Source organism: Nyctibius grandis, chromosome 9 (assembly GCF_013368605.1).
Source record: "Nyctibius grandis isolate bNycGra1 chromosome 9, bNycGra1.pri, whole genome shotgun sequence".
Lineage (NCBI taxonomy): Eukaryota > Metazoa > Chordata > Aves > Nyctibiiformes > Nyctibiidae > Nyctibius > Nyctibius grandis.
Window position 1 is genome coordinate 10,102,773 of NC_090666.1, and position 21,376 is coordinate 10,124,148.

The window sequence follows — 21,376 nt, forward strand, 5'->3', positions numbered from 1 at the left end:
ATCATCATTTGTACCCAAGTCTTCCACTTGCCTAGAACATTGATCAGATGGGGGATATGGGTGTATAAGTATATATAAAAGAAGAAAATCTTGCTCTCAGATTTGCTAGAAAGCAAAGGCATGCAAATTTTGAAATACCAAAGCAACACCTTCCAGTGAGAAAAGCAAGACACTTGGCGTACTTAGCAGTGAAAGCTTCCAAAGGGAGGAGTTAAACTTCCGTAGTTTACAAGAGAATTTTATAACCTGCTATCAATAACTGTTATAAGCAATTATTTCTTTATCTAACCTCCATTTTAACTAAACACTAATAAAGGTATAAATTCATTAAGAAGCTAAATTTTACTGTAATAGCCATCAATCAAAGTAACCTAATTGTATCTGCTTCTCATAATGCTTGTACTCAGAAAACAGCTTCAGGAATCTTCAACTCAATTCCCAAAGAAAGGGAGAAAGAGGAAAGAATAATTAAAACAACAACAAAAAACCATCATGGAGATACCTACACATACCTCACTTTTTTCCTCCCTTAGTATTCAGAAGTGACAAGTATCACTGAACACTGTTTTCCTCCAGATAAAATCATGACTACTTAACACCAAGGGGAGGAACAAGGGAAAAGCAACAACTAAGTTTGTGTGCACTCGACCATCATCTATCAAATAAAGCAAATGAAACACTGAGCCAGTCACGAAGGCATTTCCAGCTCAAGTGACATGTCCATAAAATGGATCCCCGATAAATAAATCGGTGCTCTCCTTCCTGCCCATATTGACTGAAAAGTACAAAACAAACTGGCATAATGAAAAAAACACAAAAAGCTAAACCTCTTACTCCCCCTTCCCTGTTCCACTACCTAACATGCATGAAAAACACTAGAAAAAAACCACTAAACTATCAGGTGCAAAAGGAACCCAGAGCACCAGCAGCACACTTATGGGTGCACAGAAAATTACCAGATGAGATATGAGGGTCAACAGAACTACAAACATTAAAAACTCAGACAGTTCAGCTAGTTTAATTGAAAAGCCTTATAAGAAATTGAAGAAACTCTTACTAAAAACAAAGCACCTGTACTGGCATGTTACATATTTGAAAAGTTATAATGACACACTAGTGCTTTTTTTTTTTTTTTAAAAAAAAAAAAAAAAAAAGAGACCATTTCTGAAGTGACTATGCCTCATACTCTGCAGGAATAGCTAGCTTGCAGTTGAAGCTAATGATCACACAAAGCATTCCTTATAGACTAGTGGTCTATGAAGTAGCACTCTTTCACTGACACTAGCCTGCAGGCCACTGCTTAAAATAACATGGATGCACCAGTTTCATGAGCAGGAGATTACTGGTGGTGGGTAACCATTTATTTAGAAAAGACTTATTAAAAACCTCTAGTCTGAAGTTGGTAAACATCTAAAAGGAAACATTTTGAAAATATTTTAGGATGATCACATCAATTTACACATAGCCCATTAGTTGCTACCATAAAGTTGTGTTTTACCACTCTACATTGCTAGCTCACTCCTAATAATTCTAACAGTAAATGCGTATGTAATAAAAACCCTCAAACTATTAGCTAGAGAACCCCAGACAGGATTATTTGCACATACTGTTAGTATCCCTAATATACATAACCCTATCCATCACGGGCTCTCTAAAGATCTTACCACTCTACAGAGTTCAGCAACAGTGTCTCAGTGTTCTCTGCTTATCCACAGAAATATCAAAATCAGCAGATCGTTTCTTCACTGTTTCAGAGAGCTGACTGAACATATTAAATGGATGTCTGCTTCTCTAAATTTTGTAATATATATTAACAGCTGCTTTATTACTGTTTGTATTGTAGCATGAAAAGTATTCTTTACCCAACCATATTTTTTGTCAAATGGGGATTATTTTTTTAACAACAGATCTATATTTATTTCATTGTTGACTGAAACATGTACACCAAGATTTTCAGTATTAAAAGAAAAAGTTTTTTTTGATTTTGATCGGAGAAACTGAGTACAATTAACAAATCCCTGCCAGCCTTGATATTCTTTTCCACTATATTTGAATTATGGATGAAAAACAGAAAGGGAACTGGAGGTGTAACTGAACACAAGGCCCCTCTGCAGAATCTACTTTCGGTACCCTTCTGCTCACTAAACCAAAAAAGGCAAGATACTTGGAAGATCTACACTGAATGGAAACAAAATCAGCAACGCCCCTTCCCTCCCTTCAGGTTTCTACAGAGATGCATCATTACTTGTCCAACCCATCCAAACAAGAATGAAGACAGCACTGGTACTTATCAAAAAACTATGGTCATTGGGTGTGCAAAAGTACATGTGACACCATCATCATTAGGTTTTCATCTACATCTGAATGGATTATGGCTGGTTTCAGTGGATAAGCATGACATCTCCTGAATAGAGAAAAAGTAAACTGTGGAGAAACAACTACTTCCTTGTGTCATCATTTCAGTAATCATGCTCAACAGGAAAACACCAGGATGCAAAACCCACTACCAAATTGAGACCTACAGTACCTAAGAGTAGTGAATGACTGTTTCCCTCAGTATTTTCAGCCCTGAGTATCAGAAACTTCCATAAAGCTTTCTTTTCAGTGTAAGAAACTATCTTTGCAGTCCAAAATCAGACACTGTCAGCAACAACACCCGATAATCCAACTCTGCAGGGAGGAGATGCTCAAGTATGTTTGCATCTCACCTTATGTTATGGACACAGCAGATACTGTGTTCATAAACAGTTAAAACCTTCCTGCATTTTTCTTAAATTAAACATAAGAGCTCACAATTTCACCTGTTTGAGAACACTAAGTAAGAGATGCATCAATTTCAGGGAAAAGAAAACAAATAGCTGAATAATTTCCTGAGCTGTTTTAAGGAGATATGTGCCAAGTATTAAGAAAGTAATTTGATAATAAGTAAAATAACAAACCTAATTTTTGCCCTAAAATTTTGCCAGTATGTGGAAGCAATGTAAGATATAAGGTACTTTTAGCTTTCAAGCCAAATACAAGATTGCTTTTATTCTGTCTCACTTTCAAAGTCACAGGTGACAAAGGGCAAAATAAGGGTAACTAACTACATAATGGAAAAACTAGGACTTCAGACAGAGTCAAGCTGATCAGTATTGTAAAGAGTATCAACCACAAAAAAAAACCTGAAAGAAGTAATCATACAATAAAAAAAAAATTCCCCCATAATCGTCATTCTCTATCTACCCAGTAAAGGCTTTAAGACTAGGTATAACATACAATTAACTTAACTGGATCGAATACACAATTTATAAAAAAGAAAAAACTTTGAAGGCAGTATCTCAAGTGCCTTTTCTAAAGTCAGTACACCAATTGCCTCATCTTTGAGAACAACAGCATTTAATTTCACGTGACATTAAGCATCAAAAGCTTTAAGTATTCTCTGAGCAGATCACTAAACGGACATGGTTTCTTCATAAAACCGTGGATCTAGCTTCACAGAATACAAACATCCAACAGAAACTAACAGGCAAAATTGTTCCACAATCTGACAATTTATATAGCAATGGATTCCCTGCATTTCACCCCTAAAGGAATTCTGCAAAAATACTCGAAAAGGTAAGCACACAACAGTTCTTGAAACACAGCTCTACTATGGAAAGCAACACTTCCTCACTACATATATATTTAAACACATCCTTGTTCTCAAAGTAAGAACACCGTTTTAAAATTATTTATTTCTGCCAGGAAGTGTGAGTCAATTCAATAATTAGACAGGGAGCCAATAATAACCATATCCTGTGGTTCATGCATCAATGATATTGATGCAACCAAATCATCCTTCTATTTCTTCATTTACTTTTCAATTTGCCTCTAGTGGAAACAGGGACATAATTTAAGGTTCAGGGACTTGTACAGGAAAGATAAAGGCAAAAATTAAGTCTAAAGAACTGTAATCTGTCATGTAAAATCCAGAAGAGAAAACAATTACATTTCATAGTGCAGACTGAGTTTATAGGACTGACAGGTAGAAAATCTTTCATGTTGATTTATTTTACAAGGTAAATGAAAGAGAACCATTGAGACAAAACATGTTATATTTATGTTTTCTATTTTAAGAAGCAAGCACTCATTTTAACTTCAAATACATATTAGTATTTCACTGAAAACTAAATAGAACCCTAACTGGCTGCTCTTCTCATGTTATATTTCATCTCCTTTACACCCTACAGTAGAAGGATTCCACAAATGCCATGAAAACTGAACTACCTCTGGTAGCTTACCGGTGAGCTCAAGAGCTCTAGCATTTAACTGTTTTATATAAAACTGTGCGAGGTTGAAATACTGTTCTCTCCAACCCTCAGTTTATGTACAACAGTATGCTAGACAAACCACTTTCAATTATTTTTTTTAAATATGGCTCAGAACTATATGGAGAACAATCTCTACTTTCTGAAACAGGCTAAAATGTGTTTACACTGTGTTATTTAAACATGTGCAATAAATAAAGTGGCAAACCATTCAACCATTGGACTTCCAGCCACAAACATTTCCATACCTCATGCTTAACAAAAACACAGCTCAAATACATACATCTTATGGCAAGAATAACTCTTTTCCCCAAGATTTTTAGGTATGACAAATTCCTGTGTGTCACTGAATATAGAAAGAGATTTTTCTATATTCTAGAATACAGAAAAAACAGAAGTGATCCATTAACACAGAAATTTGAATCTAAACATTTTCATGCAGCTTGAATTTTGATATTTTCTACATCAGGCACAAAAAGCACGCACAGACTTCCGTTAGAAGTTAAGTTAGCCTCCTCCAGTGAGCTTTATTAGAAATTTTATCTTAGCTCATTGTTTTTGCTAATCAGCCTTTCCTTTAAAAATGCAATTAAAATAAACAGACAAGCGAACATTCAATTTCTAAAGTTGTAATCAGACTACTCTATGAGAGTAGCACAACTAGAGGTAATATTTCCATCCTTACCCCATCTGCTTACACTCAGAAATTTTATTTGCACACCATCAGGAGACTGCCAGCGGTACTCAAGAATACGGGGTGGATGGGATGATGAGCTCTGGTGGAATGCAGAGAAGCCTCTCCTGAGCATTATTCATTTGGTAAATGCTGTCAGCATACTACTGCTTTAAAGGCAGATAGTAAGAGGATTCGCCTTCAATCTGTTTTTGAAAGCTTCTATATCTAGTATCTAGGTGACAGTTTAGCCTGCTCTCAATCCAAATAAGTATTTCAAACTGCTTTGTGTTCAACATACAAGACTCTAGCACTTTATAATTGGAAACCAGCGTTTGAACTCTTGGCCTTCCGGGCACACTGGAACAACACAGGGGACCAGAGTTGCAGCACTTCACGTAGCACCCTCTGATATAAGAGGGAATTAAGCAGAAGCCTCTCCTAATCACAGTTTGTTCACCTGAAAGTCAGATAGGAAAATAGACTCTGCTGTGCAACTTCTTCAAAGGCAAAGAGATGAACTGTTTGCAACCAGCATCTCCGTCTTACTACCTCCCACCCCCAAAACAGGGCACTAGCTCAGAAAATCAGTAAAAGTATTTGCACACAGCAGTTTTACACTCGTTGCACTCAGGTTCCTCACAAAAATGCTGGGGTTTTTTAAATGACTTTGTTATCTGAAAATACTTTGCATCAGTTTCATCTCTTCTGCTCTCAGAAGATTACAATGAAGGATTGTCAGCAACCTACCTGACCAAAGAAAGGAGAAAGACAGACCCCAGCTGTATGGATGGGCGTAACATAGAGCAGGGTACAAGGCTCAGGTGCAAATTTGCCATGCTCAGTTGCAGTCTTCAGCATCAATTGTTCAAAAGCCCAACTCATGTCTCTACAATTGTCTTCACTGAATCGCAAGGCAAACAATGGGGTACTAAAAAATTCTTTAAATACATAAAATGGGACTACAGACATACTCAGAAAAGAAAAAATAAATAAGAAAGTACTATATATTGCTCAAAAAATTAAAAATTAACCATGCAATACATACATACCCAGTTTTAGGGCAGAAGGAGTCACTTCAATCTCGCCACCAATTGGCTGAAAGGCAGCCAGCTGAGCCGCTACCTCCGTCTCAAAAGAGTCTGGGCTATTTCTGTCTGTCAAATTGCCATTGGTGCCATCAGTCTTAGGGTGAGTTTCTTGCTCATCGTAAACAGCAATCAGCTATCAAAACAAAAGATAATACGGTTTGTATAGCTAAAGTATTCCCAAGCTTCACTTTTCTTTTTTAAAAAAGCAAAACTTTTCCTTCATTGGGACTACAAAAATAACAATCTTATTTCAGAACATCTAACAGTAAACATACAGATCCAGGAAAGCACATATATTTGTGTTTAAATACATTGACTTCAATATGACTTCAGTATATGCTTCATCACCGCCCTGTGCTGACATGCTTTTCTGAGTTAGCGGGCTACCATTACTGAGCATTTTACATTGCTCCGCAACATTTAGGACTGAACGTGCTTAAAAACACAGAACAGCATTTAAATCTTGGGGGTAGAGGTTTTGTTATTTTTAAAAATTTTAGTGCTACTGACACACTGCACAATGGTAAGACAACCATGGAAGCTGTACTGAGCAAGCAGATACATGTTTTATAAGTACATAACAATTACATTCCAAGGACAAGATGCATCCGGCACAGTGACAGAGTGCGGAGTTTCCCTAATTGCCCAACCTATGTCTCTGTAAGGATGAAAGTCTCTTGGTCCAGCTAGGTACACATACACACACATCTCTACCATCTCCTCCCATTCTCTCCCGCAAGCTCATACCAGACACATTGCTTCTGAAAACTGTCCCTCAGTTACCGATTCTTCCACAGCTTCAGGCGAAGGTCAAGATTAAGCAACGACAGACTGCAAAGTCTGCTGTCCAAACTCACATTCATGTTGACATGAAAATAATTTTTAAAACCCAGAAAAATATCCTTTCACAAGGATCTTCCTTTTAGTCCCTACCAACACAAAGTGGTCAGATAATGCCTATACAGCTTCCTCAACGAGGGACTCAGATATGCATGGTTGGGTATAAATTGTGTTACTGTTGCAGGAAAACAGTTAACTGTGTTACAGTTCGGGGAAAATAAACAAACAAAATTATTAATTCCCAATGAATCTAAACAGACTTGCTGTTCTCAACCAACACTTAACACCCCAGAGCCCTCTCCAAGAGGAGAGGAGGTAACAGCAGCAGTTTCAAGCACTTTTCCTGCTTTGCTACCTGACATGGTATAGTTCTCGTGCCATATGATGACAAATGCTTTGCCTAATAAGCATTGTACAAGGTATCTTAATCTCAAGGTGTTCATCTGTTTCACTTTTTCTGAACTCCTTAGGACTATCCTAAAGTTTTTCTTAGCTAATCCCGAAAAAGACCACAACACACATAACTGGTTAGGCAACATCAAGATACACACAGAAACAAGTTTAAAGGCTTGATTTACTACTTTCTGTGTTATTTTAAGGTATGCATACATGCTCTCTATATAGAAATATTAGTACATCAAATCTTCTCTGACACTTCCAAGACATGTATCAAAAATTATATCCTATGATAAGTAGTATACTGAAACAAAGACACAAACATTTAAAGCAACTCATTTGCCTAAGGGAAGAAATGAATGTACAACAGGGAAAAGAAGAGAAAAAACCTGAAGTGCTTCTAAGGAAGAAACTGACATTTTCAGGTCTTCCACTCATTTATAATTTGGTTGCTAGAAATGTGTCATATCATATTTACCAACGCATATTGCAGAGACACACAAAACCCCTTTAAATAATTGGGTAGAAATCTTGCTCTCCTTTTCCACGTGAAGCCCGTTTCCTGTGCATGGCCACACAAACAGCTCTTACAACGCACAATTTGGTTTTTATTTGTTCAAAGCCTATAGGAAAGATTAATTCCAGTAACAAAGACATCTCTCTTTGTACCTTATTCCTGCATTGCAGGGAAACTACCCAGGTGTTCACACTGCATTCATCACCAGGCCATCACTATGCCCCATGACCACATACAGCCAAAAAGGCTGCCTTAGAGCCAGACACAAACAGACCACTGCAATTTTCTCCAGTACCAAGAAAGAAACCTATGGTGTCTTTTGTTTGTTTCTAAAATGACTACAAATGTTCATGTTGTTATGGAAGCCCATCATGATTCCAGAAGTTCCACAACTGTTGCCCACACCAAGAGGTTTGCTTTCTCAATCTCACTTTTGCTGTGGAAACACAATTTCTAAGAAAGAAACTGTTACTAATGAAGAGGAAATTTGAGATCGTGTAGACTGTGGCACTGAAAGCACTCTAGATAGGACACGAAGATTAGGATAGGATACTTCGCAGGATACAAAGTTCACTTGAGCATTTGCAATGTAGACTAGCGTAAGTGGAGCTCAGCTGTGGTTTGATGGGAATAAACAAGTGAATTCCTCAGCTGAACCAAGGTGAGTTTCCCCATGGTTCCACACCCCTGCATATTAAATGTTATATCACATTGTAATACTCTAAACTTACTGCCCCAGGATGCTGCAGAGGCAAAAAGTAGGGATTGGCTCAAAAAAATTAGACAAAGTGATGGAAGAGACCAGCAAGCACTGTTAAATGGAAACACATCAGACTCAAAAGTTCCCTCAAACATGTAGTAGTAAAAACCAGAAAGGTAACCCAGGAGAACGTTGATGTTATTATAATCACCCTATTTCTATATGCTTTTCTCAGGTATTTTCCACTGGCCACCAGCAGAGACCAGGGCAGCAGCCGGACCCAGCACCGCCACTCCTGCAGGCACACGCACACCACGGCATTATCGCACACCGAGGCCTCCAAGCGCCACACGCTTCCCTCACTCCCTGAAGTTCGAACGAAACTTTTCCAGAAACGATAAATATAAAATTGTTGTAACAGACGAACAAGGTCAGGGGCAGACTTCCCATGCCCGTAAGATACAGCACCTTACCTACCAGCCTGCCCACCAAGGCAAACCGCATCACGGCCACACCGGCTTCTGGGGCCGCGGCTCCCGCCCCGGCCGCCACCCCCTGAGGCGGCGGCCCTGGCGCGCGGCCGGCGGTTAACGTACCCACCGCGCCTTTGCGGGCCAATCAGGAAGCGAGGGGCACCTGCGCGCGGGCCCGGCGGGACGCGGCCGGGCCGGGCCGCTCCCCGTCCGAGGGCTGAGGAGCCCCGTACGTGTGCCGTGAGCTCCAGCCGTGGCTGGTGTGTTCAAACGGCCCGCTCTGCGGAGGGTCCAGCGCAAAATAAAGCTCAGATCGTAACAACAGCTTTGCCACGCCGCTGCTCCGCCGAGGATCCCCACAGCACCTGCCCTGGCGCTAGGCGACGCTTCCCCGGAGCTAACAGGTTCCCAGTCAAACAGCTGCCTCGCTAGCTGGTCAGAAACGGGTTTGGTTCAGGCAAAATGACGCACAGAAACCACAGTGTCTGAAAGCGGGTAAAACCCCCAGGTCTTCACCTGCTTAATTATACGGAAGGATTGCAAAAGGTTGGCAGATTGTATCAATTCCATTTTCATTCACCGATCAAGAAGGTTCAGCAGATGGGGACGCTCACATTGGCTCCGCTCCTCCCAGCTCCCGCAGCAGAGTCAGAAGAAGATGCCTCTGCCACCACCCTCCTCCCAGCTCCCACCACATCCCCCCCAGCGCTCCATTTCCCTGCTCCGTGCTGGAGCAGGCAGGGCACAGCTGCAAGCCAACAGCCAGCGAACACCTGCGACACAGCCCGGCAAATGGCCGCAAGAAGGCTTCCCAGAGCTAAACCACACAGGCCTCACACTCATCTGCAAGTGAGGAGGTTTCTTAGGGCTGTCATTCCTCGAGTGACTTCAGTGAAAAGCCCGCAGTTCCCTAGTCTGCACCTAGGCATTGTTTTGACAGATCAAAAAAACGAGGAAAATGTATTTCTTTACAGTATGGAACACAGCATTAACTAGGTCACATAATCTAACGTTAAACTCCCATTTTTTAGAGACTGTGGAAAGGAGATACTGCCAGCACTGCATGTGGAGGTAGCAAAGATGCAATGCCTTTCCTCACCAACAAAAAAACCAGCCATTTGTCTTCTAAAATGTTTCTTCAGGAGAGAACTCCTCAGGACTGCAGTTGCAGGAGCATCTTAATGGTAGCAATTCTAACATTATAAATACACTGCTAATCAATCAATGCGTTATAAATATCAGCTTCAGCCTTTCAAAGGGAATGAATACAATTAAGGTTATGTAAATTAACTATTCAAAAATAATTGTAGTAATTGACTTCTCATTTCCATTCTTTAATTGAAACAGACTGCAAATCTCTTCTGATGGAAAATAACTTCAGGACACATTAAGAAATCCCCCACAAACATATAATGAAAACAACAACATTGTTTGCAACACTAGTTTTTTCTTTGCAAGTTCAATATTTATAAATATTGAGAGTTCAGGTCAGCTGATTTTTTTTTAAACACATCAAAATATTACTGTAGACATTTGTAAACTGTAGAAGTTATGCAACAGTTAAACTGTTGCTGTTTTGTACACCTGCTGTACTTAAGCATCTCCATTTTTTAAAATATTATTTAAAGAACATAAATATTTACTGTAAAAGTTACCTATGTATTTCTATATAGGTGAAATGGTTCTAACCCCAGTACTGTTGTAATCTCTCATAACAACCTACCAGTCACCTAGACAATCAATAAATTATCAAAACCTAGCACCTATCTGTCATTTTTGATTACTAAACTCCTCCCTACTTATATTGATGTAGTCACAACATAAGGCAGCAATAATGAACAATGCTATTTTATTAGCATTTTTCTTGCTCATAAGTGGAAAATTCATTACAAGGCAACACAGGCAAATTTTAACTCTGTATGATGTTCTGTGGTACAGAACTTTCAATATTTTACTGATGATTGAATTGCAAAGCTTGCAGAAAATTAAAACATTATGTAAAAATCAAGTGACTACATTCCCAACACACAGAGCAACACACCCACGTTCAGTTAAGATCAACCCTCATATACAAAAAGGTGGGTAGATACCAATAGCGGACAATGATGTTACTGACCGAAAGGGCTGAGTACAAAGCAGCAGCATGTTTTACACTGGCCACTCAGATACAGAAAACTGATGCAACGTTGCATTTAAAAATCCCCGTGAGACACAGCATTCCCATATCCCTGTTCCCATGCGAAATGTAACATTTTCCAGGGGCTCTCAAGTCCTTCCCAAACTAGTGGCACTCCACTCCGTCAGCCCAAGCTGCAGCTGCAGAACTGTGTTCCAGCGCACCGCTCGTACGGCTACACTGCAGCCACACTTCACTGTGTACTGGGATATACAACATAAACACAACAAGCAGTAAAAAGAAGTCCTTCCAAATTAAAATTGCAACAGTTTCATTTTAGTGCTTGCTAATTAAGCTCCATTAAATATAAACAATTTCCAGGAGTTTCAGAATTTCAAAGAAAAACATCCTCACCTTTGAGCAAACAGCAGAACTTTACAGATCTTGCTTTAAGGCACTTGTCTGTTAAACCAGAAACAGCTGACTTTCCATTGCCCTATACACCATTTTAAATAAAAGGTTTCATAATTACTTCTCTCTTCAAACTGCTTTTGACAACTAGATTACTGTTAATAAGGTTAAAACCTGTATATTTTACTAGCTTTTCTGTACTGAATTAGAAAATAGACACCACTATTTGCTTTCTGACCCCAAACACCAGGCGTGTACACAAGGTACTAAGGAAGAAATGGCAAAATAAAAGCTTGCTTGCAATTAAATTAATCAGCTTTCAATTACTGTCAGGATAAAATCACTAAGAGAAGTTCTCAGTCATAGGCTAGCATCAGTACGTGCTTGAAAAGATGCAATTTTCAACAGCTGGAATGATATATTCAAAAGCACAAAAAATAATTAAATGCTCAACTTGTTTTAAATTTTTCATTCGAGTTGGATGAAAATTTTTCCTCTTAATTTTTTCACATTCAAAACTTTATTTACATTCATGTCTCACTATGGACAACAAAAGGCAGTAAAATTGTCAGTTTCTTCAAGACATGTTGTATCCTCTTCAGATGCTCCCTGTCCATGACTTCAAATGCTTATTTAAGAAAAAAAGCCTGTGGCTTTTTAACCGTATCTATACTTCTGACAGACAGTGCTCCTGTGGGAGTGATTATTAGTTACTTATAAAATGACGCGACAAAAAAAATTCTCCCTTTTTTGGGCCAATTAGTAAAGATTTTTCACACAAAGCACTTGCATCTTAACAAAGAACTGTCAGGGGGGTGAATGAATAGCTCAGTGACTATTTAATCAAATTTTGTGACATAAGGACAAGCGATGGCTCGAGCTACAGCAGAAAATTACATTCACCACAGCATCACGTTACCTTGTTCTCAGATCCCTCATTTTGGGACCTGTAGGATTAATCTTGCATTTATCCCTACACATACATAACAAAGAGGCAGAAAGATGCACAGTGTTTCTATATGTGACACACTGATACCAGAATACAGTGAAGTTCAAAATAAAATTTAAAAAATTTTTAGAAGATCAGAACTTCAGTTCTCCCCAGGTGCTTGCACCTGCAAACAACCAGACACAGATGGAGAAATGCTGCAGTTGACAGCAGCCTACATATGACCAATGCAAACAGGGAAAAGGGATCCTTTCCTCTTTTTTTTTTTTTTTCCTCCTTTCTTTTGTCAAGGTTATGTGTTTGGCCAGGTCAGTTCTTTACTCCAGCCATCTAAGTTACCTCTTTTGCCAGCAGTTTGCACCAGGCCATCTTAAGTTCAAAATCTGACATCTACTTTGAGGCTGCTAGGGCCTGACTTTCCTCTTTCCCCAACCACTAGTTTCTACTGCTCTTTCACATAAGTGCTACAACTTGCTAGATCCATGGTTCAGGGAACTAAATCAGGAAGAAAAGCAACCCTCCATCCTCCAGCTGCTTCAGCTCTGTGAACCACACAAAGCAAATTTTCTGTCGACACATCACTGAGTTAACATCTCCTTAGACTACCGTTGTCTGTAATCTTGCAGTAGTGACATATCTCCGCCTCCTTTAACGAAGATGGACCAATGTTTGTGCCCCCACTCCCATGACAGCACACTAGAGTACTGTGCACATACGTGTCATGAAGTCTGAACACAACAGCAGGAACATTCCTGCAGTTCTCTCAAGGAGTTCATCTTCCAAACAGAAACTCTTCTATGGGCACAGGTTATACTTTTAACTTATGCCCACAAGGGCACAAGAACAGTTTACATTGAGACAAGAAGACAGAGAGTAAAGTGTACCATATGTTGAACAAAAAAACTTCACAAAGCCACTGTGGAAGTTGTCTCAGAACTCCACAAAATCATTAATGTAACATCAGATTTTATATATTACTTATGAAAGACTCCTGTTCAAACAATTAAAAGATGAAAGACTGGTAGCAGTGCAACATAGACAGAACTAAGGTAATTAGGGTACCTCAAAAATGGATGAAAGTGTTATTTAATTTTTCAATATAAAACTTTCCTGGAGCTCTACAGCCTTTCTTCAATGTTCTTTCAAGGTATTCTTCTGGTATATACTGATAAGTATTTGAAATGGTATTCTTGCATAGTAGTTTGCCTTGGAATTCCTTTAACTTAAAATAAAGGCTGTCAAGGAAAAATACCAACATACACACCATATGGCAGCCTTCCTTCACACCTACATATGGAAACAAATTACAGATACATTACATGAAAGCTATGGTGATTAGCTCATCTTGTTTACCTACATGCCAAAACTACATACACCAAAGTATCTTCCCAAAGACCACCTGACACTTTTTCTACCCTTATTCTTTCAGATTTCTTTTGGTACTGTCTAAAAGTAGCCAAGAACAGAATCCTGCTGCACACGGTACAAACACTGGTAGCCTCTGCTCTCAAAACTTTTCAAGGATACAGAGAAAATACAAAAGAGAAGCAGCATGCCTAAAAAAGAGACGAAACCCAGCCCAAGTCTCAGTTCTTCCTGGCAGAAGGAAAATAAATATGCCGATGGCAGGGAGGGATCCTTACCCAAGTGACAGGGCATTTGTTTTGGCACAACCCAAGGGACAGAGCAGGGGACAAAGATGAAGAACTGAGGGTGGAATATGAGGCCAGGGCTGGTAGAGCCCAGCAGGATTTATTTCAGTTTAAATGCACAGGGCCACCGGAGGTCCTCAATACTGCCAAATGCTTCAAAGGTTTGTATTTCACAAGAGGTGATACTTTAAATAATAATTTTCTTCATAAATTAAGCTGAGATTTTCAAATGATCAGTAAACAGTAAAAGGTTATCCAAACAGTGAGATATCAATTGTTTCCAGTCTTCACATTTTAATCAGCAGATTTACTTCCCAAGAAATTTGGAGTTCCTCTTCTTGCCCATCACTTACTACGTCTAAAAGAGAAATAATTAGAGACAGCCGTACATAAAGAAAGGACCACATGTTAACCCTCTGGAGCTCCTTCCCCAGCCCTGCTGCTGTGCCTGGGCTGTGGCACTACCTGTCACCCAGTGGGGTTTTTGTTTGCTGAAGAACAACACTGCCTGCACTTACTTGAATTTGCTAGATTTGTGGTTACTGACATCACAGCCATGGGAAGGGGTTTGAACTCTCCATTACTTCTGGGAGACCAAAATTTCTGGACCGCTTCATTACTACAAGTCTTGCATTTAGCTCTCAGTCTTGCCACTGAATTTGGGTAACTAGCCAAATTTATGAACCTGAGTTTCCAGATCTCTAAGTTTCTTAACAGCCTGATGTAATTTCTCTTGTGGCTTTTGTTGGTTTTTTGTTTTGTTTTGGTTTTTTTTTTTTTAATTGCTATTTTGGGAAGGTCCTCAGCTATTCTACAAAGGTAAAAGAAAAAAACTGTATTAAGAAATCATGCCTGAGAAAACTCTTTTGTGCATGCTTTTCAGAATGTCTAGCTGTTGGTTTTGTGTGTGTGATCAAAAGATATCCTTATCTTCCTGTTATTTCCCTGCAGCTGAACTGGCAGGTTTGGGGGCTGTATTTTTTTTCTTTTTTCTTTTTTTTTTTTTGAAAGGTCAATGCAAAAAAAAAAATCTACCCGACTGATGAGACCTTATATACTTCTTCCTGTCCAACCTATTCCTTCGTGGGTACACGTGACTGTACTTCAAACAATGCAGCTGATTGGGTACTTAACATTGATATTTGTGGCAAAGTTTGATGAGCCCTTCAAGCATGACTGAGATGTAATTTTTTAAGCCACTTAGTAACTACTTGAGAGCTGTTATGGAGATCCATAGTAACAATACAGACATTCCTTGAGGGTTGACTCTGGGTAGCTTCCCTGGCAGATATAAACGCCAGAGCTAAAATGTCAAGGATTTATAATTACGACGGCAGATGCATAAAACACATAAAACAAGCCTTATTAGGGTTGATTGAAGTAAATATACCAAAGGACATTCCTCCTTTCTTCTGTAAAAGATTCATGTTCAATGCTATTTGTAGCCTGTCACACTCATTATGTTTTCATGTGAAATAGCTTCTGAGTTTTGCTAGATAACAAATGCCCTTTGTTTTTATTCTTTCTCTATACAAGTGAAAAAAACAAATGAAAAGAGGACTGTAAAATGCAAGACTGATTATTTCTTTTCTGTTTACCTTGAAACTGAGTACTTTCACCTATATGGATTTTACAGATGATGAGCTAATTTTGCAGAGTCCATTTAAAAAGGCACTATAAAAAGGTAGATACTAATATCAAAACCTGCATTACTTACTAGAACAGTGCTTGTCAAACGCAGTTATTGTAATCAGTCACTGAAAAGGAAAAATTTCCTGTGCCACGGTATCGAAATAAGACAGTTTATCCTTAGAAATGAAAGTAACAGCTTAGTTACTATATTGTGGGTAAGCATCAATAAATGTTCACTTTCATATTATGGAATTGCTATAAATCATGTTATGAATTATCTTACCTTAAAATACTACTTTAATGCTAAATTAACAGCTTAGTCCAATTCCACTGGCAAGCCTCCTATGGAACACACAATAAAACAAGCCAGTAACAACATGAAAAACCACGTGATAGAATGAGCATCTTTGTTGAACAGCGAACCATAGTAACACTGGATACTGGAAGCCACACATGGAGAAGTGAGGCAGAGGGGTGGAAAGCCAGACGAGGAGAGCTCAAACTGCTCACAATTCCTACGGCAGCACAAGGCGTTCCTGCAGCCCACTCCTACTCTGGCAGGCACGTTGCCTGCTATGCAGCAGACCTCTCCAGCAAACAGCATCAACCTCATCTCCCCACCATCTCACCCCTTTCCGAATGCTTTTGAAGTCCTGGAAAAGCAGATGGGTTGTGAAAATCCAGCCGTCTGGGCAGTCCTGATTTAAGGCACAAAGAAATGTTTAAGTGGACTGCTGCTGAGCATTTAGCTACAGACGAAGCTGCAAGAAGAAAGTGAGCAGCTCTTGGACTCACAAGCTTCTTCATTGCAGGGTTTTTTTAACAGGGTTTCTAAAGAACTCAAAGTGGGAACAAACAAGCATCAGTCCAGCCAGGACAGAATCACGTGCGAGGTGGTAGTAGGCATGTGGACTCACGCTTGCTAGCACCCACAGCACCCTCAGTCCTCCTTTCCAGTAGTTTCCTTCACACTCCATTCATACTCTGTGCATACTTTTCAGCCATCCACATGCATGTTTGTGGACTCTCCCAAATCCCCATTAACTGTCTGATCACTATGATGCCATTAAAGCGGCTGAAACATTGCACAGCTTTGTATAAAAGGGGCAGAAGCTGATGGGGAAGCAAGAGAGAGGCTGCTCCCTCCTAGCTTTTCCCATTCCAGTCACATCTGATCTGGGTATAGGAGCTCACAGGGCTGAAAGGAGGTGGGAAAAATGAATTTAGGGAGCCCATTACCATTTCTCCTAACTGCTCTGTGTCTCACCTTCCTTAGCTACAAATGCTTGGGGAAAACATTGGCCTTCAGTACACTGCCAGATGTACTTGCAATACCAACAATTTTTACTTCTCTCTTTTCTCTTCTAGTGTCTCAACTGCATACAATGAATACAAAATTTAAGGAAGCAGAGTCCTCCAAGGTAGGCTGTTAACCTTCAGATTCTATAGACATGTGAAAATCCTTAAACCAAAAGTAAACTGTGGTGAAGACACATTATACCATTTCAGTAAGACCAGAGGGTGTAATTGAAATTCTTAGGAATTTGCATGGCTCTTCATACTCTAGGCAATCACTTATGATGTGGAAAAGCACTTTGTAACTAACCACTTCAACTTTCATATCGTTTCCAGATTCCAGTCTAGTAGGGCCCACAGAACAACTTAGGTTGGAAGGGACCTCTGGAAGTTACCAGTCCAGTCCTTCACTCAAAGTAGGGCCGTGTTGACACCTAGCTCAAACTATAAAGTTGGCTCAGGTTGCTCAAGCCCAACCCAGTTTTGTACATCTCCAAGGATGAAGATTTCACAAGTCTCCGGGCACTTGTTCTAGTGCTTGACCCCCCTCATGGTGCAAAAGAAAAGTTTCTCATATCTTATTAGAGTCTTCCTCATGACCACTTAATGTCCATTAACTTTTGTCTTCTCCCTGCGGACTTTCAAGAAGGTACCGTGTAGTCTCCTCTACACCCTCCCATTAAGTAGTTGTAGACAGCAGTAAGATCCCCCTTATCCTATGAAGTTCACTCACCCTCTCCCCCTACGTTACATGTTCAATCCCTGACTGTGTTGGTGACCCTGTGCTGAGCTTGCTCCAAGTATGTCAATGTCTTTCTTGCACAAAGGAGATCAAAACTAGACACCATAGTCTAGCTGTGGCCTCACAAGTGCCAAACAGAGGGGAGGAATCGCTTCCCTTGACTTGATGGCTCCACTCCTGCTAACCACCTGAATGTGCATTTAGCCACCTTAGCTGGAAAGCTAAGAAAAACCCAGATCAACTTCTACCAAGTCACTCCTTTTTTCTCTCTCTCACTGATTTGAGAGTATGAATCGTGCAAAAATTACTCAACAGCAGCATATGAATTAGCTGTTTATTTGTTTTTAAATGGCTTTGATCTTTTTAGAGGACATTATGGGATGGGAGAATGGAACTTCGGAAGTAAAAAAGTAGCACAAAAAATACTTGAATTGTAAAACCCATCAGAAAGTGTAAAACCATCTGTACAGCATAACACACACAACAACTTTCATTAGTACAGACAGGCTTGATAAATCTTGGGATGTTGCCATACGTCATACAGTTCTCACACTGTGTTTCTGTCTGTGCAGAAAAACATTTCAGTATTTACAACTGCCAAGAGCGCTATTCTTACTGATGCCTAGCTTAGTGAGACTGCATTATTTGCCCTGTCTCTGACAGTTTATATGTCAGGCTCTAGAAAGGCAAAAGGAAGCTTACAAAACTGGTTGTCACCTTGATGAGGAAAGGTCTGTCCCTAATGACAAACTAATGCTATCAGTCTCTACTAGTTTGTTATTAATTCTGTCAATAAACAGTATTCCTAGGGGGTTTCTAGTGCATTATAATAATGCATACATACCCCTTTGAAAAAATAGAAAATAAACACCTTTTGCCTTTCACATAGCGACCTAATTTTCAGAAGAGCCATGACCCTATCTGCTTCAGCAGCAGAAGTCAGCTGACCTTGACCTCGAGCAACCACGTCCCTAAAGAAAGCTCCTAAATGTCATGATCCTTTTATGCATAAAATCTGAGACAGAGAAGAAGAGGAGAGAGGAGAAAAGTTGAACAGAAATGCAATGGGAATGCCACCAAAACCCTCAGAATGTATTTAGAAATGGCCTAGTTCACATGGCTTGTTTTATCATACTCATTAATAGAAGACTACAAAGTCAATCGTTGTCCCTCACAGAAGAACTGTGTTTTCTCTTTTTTTTTAAAGGCAAAGCGGTTTAAGAAGTCTACAACAACTAAAGAAGAAACCTATAAAGTTATGCTCTCTCAGAAGATCAGTAACACGCAAAACTGTGAAATGTTCAGAAACTTTAAAAGAAGTGTGGTTGTTCCAAACACTGCAGTTCCAGAAATATACGTTCCCAAATGAGCTACCAGAACAGAAGGACTAGAAAAAATATTTTGACTTGACATCTTAATCCATGATTACTGTGAAAACAATGAAACTAAAAGTAAAATTTCCAGAGACAGTCACAGCTCTGGCAATAACAAAAAACCCTTCAGTGACAATTACTCATTTCAGCAATCAGTTCATAACAGACATCCTACTGCTGCCTTGCTCATTATACTCCTTAAAAGAATGATCTACATGTTATAAATTTCAGTCATTTTTTACCCTAGCATTAGCTGCCCACAGCATAATTTCATAGTTAAGTTTCTTAATTTTTTAGTAAAAAAAATTAAAGGCTGAAGTCATGTTCATGATCCACAGTAAAATTAAACATACTATTTTAAGGTTTTCTGAGAGTTAGAATTCAGAATACAACTGAGAAAATGGTATTTGTATAGTTAGTAGCAGCTATGTATGTATACATGTATGTTATGCATCCCTTGGACATGAATGTGTTTGCAAGCAAACAAGATCTCACCTATGTACCCTTTTACTACCCCCGCATTGGTACTTGTTATTCAAATATGAACACATCTTATTAAAACAGAATACACAAGAAAAATTAACAACCATTCAAAAAATTACAGCGCTAGGAATGTTGTTCTCCTTCCACAATAGCAGAGGATCCAAACAATAAAACCAAAGTACATTTCCGTAAGTGATATTATAATTGCTTGTTAGATGGATTTTTACACGATCCTCATTTCTAAGGCTGAATTTCAATGCCCTATTAAGTACAGTGCTGAACATTTACTTGATGCAGAGTTTTATCACATTTAGCTACAAAAACGTGGACTGCACGTCTGACCTCTGAACAATGATTAAAATTATCTTAGCATTTCTTAAGGAGACTACCTTCTGTACGAAAGGCATTGAAAGAAAAGGAAACTTTTCTGTTGTATTGAGTATCCCGCAAAATACTGAGCGTGGTTTCACACCTACACTAATTAAACTAAAAGTTTTTATTAGATAACAAAAAACACCGAAGAATATATTTAACCAAGCCATTGAATTCAGTTAACAAATTCCTGTTACTCTGAAATATTGTTTTAATGTGATCTGAAGCTTCTTTTTTTGAAAAAAAAAATCTTCATGCTTAGGGCATAGTTTAATTTAGATTACAGTAGTTTGAATATTCTGCAAAACTGTGATATGTCTTGGGAATAAATGACTTCAGACCATTCAGATCATTACTCAGAAATTTCAAATGTGATTTTTCAGAGAGAAGCTTGTTCATTCATTTTCCACTCCTCATTACAAATGATAAAGGGACCTATTCATAAAGCAAAGCATTTTTTATAAAAAAACCTCAAAGTGAATGATATACCAGGCTCCACTTTCAAAAGTAAACCACTCCATAAACAATGCAATAGGAGAGGAGTAAAATACTTTCAGCTAATAGAAAATTCTCCCAAAATGTTTCAGTTGTCATGAATCTTCAAATATCTTGAATATCATGAAGAGTCATCAAAACTGAAGCCACACAACTAGCCAAGTATTTTAGCCTCCTCCAGAAAAATGAACATTGCGATTCCTTGACCTATCTGCACTGAGGTCTCACCAGACCCTGTAAAAGGGATTTCATGCTTTCCCAACTTTACTACTAGTACTTGAATCGATTTACAGTAGAATCACATTTGCCTTCCTCGCTGCCACATCACCTCATTACTTGACATTATTCTAACAGTCTGAAATACATGAACGTTCAAGTTGATAGAAAATGCTAACAACATTGATTCAGTTCTTTGTCTACTTTTATGGAAGACTTGTTAACACATTTTTTTCTTCCAGTAAAAAAAAAAAAAATACCCTATTATGAGAGTGACATTCTTGCTCCTCTGAATCATTTCCTTCACGCGTACGGCTTTCCATTCTTCTGTGGCTACACCACACCGAGCGTTCAGTCCTCTCCAGGTAAGCTACACTTCCCTAACGGCACAGTGCTCTTTGAGGTTTCCTAGGCTTCACAAAACCCAAGGAAAAAAAAAATCCACAAAGAAAAATTCCAGACAAGGTAACAAATATATTCACGCTGCCTTGAATCCTTATCCTCCAGTCAAATTATTTTCTTTCCAAGAGAGTATGAGTGTTTTTTCACATTTAGCTGAGATCAGGTCTCAGGGGTTCCTATCCAGTGTAAGTTAAATAGCTTTTTATTAGTAATTCAAGCAGGCACACACACTGCAGAACTTGACGCTGGTCTTCAGGA

At 39.0% G+C, this 21,376-nt stretch overlaps 1 protein-coding gene across 5 annotated transcripts in view; it reads right to left on the reverse strand.

The window, feature by feature from the left end:
- The window catches only part of PARD3B (par-3 family cell polarity regulator beta), a 429,076-nt gene that overhangs the window by 291,671 nt on the left and 116,029 nt on the right, over positions 1-21,376 (reverse strand). For all 5 annotated transcript variants that reach the window (XR_011048762.1, XM_068407693.1, XM_068407691.1 and 2 more), the window contains one exon: positions 6,015-6,186. Coding sequence is in view for 4 of the 5 variants with exons in the window: in XM_068407693.1 (XP_068263794.1) it covers positions 6,015-6,186 (172 nt within the window). In the remaining variant the exon portion in view is untranslated. The remainder of the gene's footprint in view (positions 1-6,014; positions 6,187-21,376) is intronic.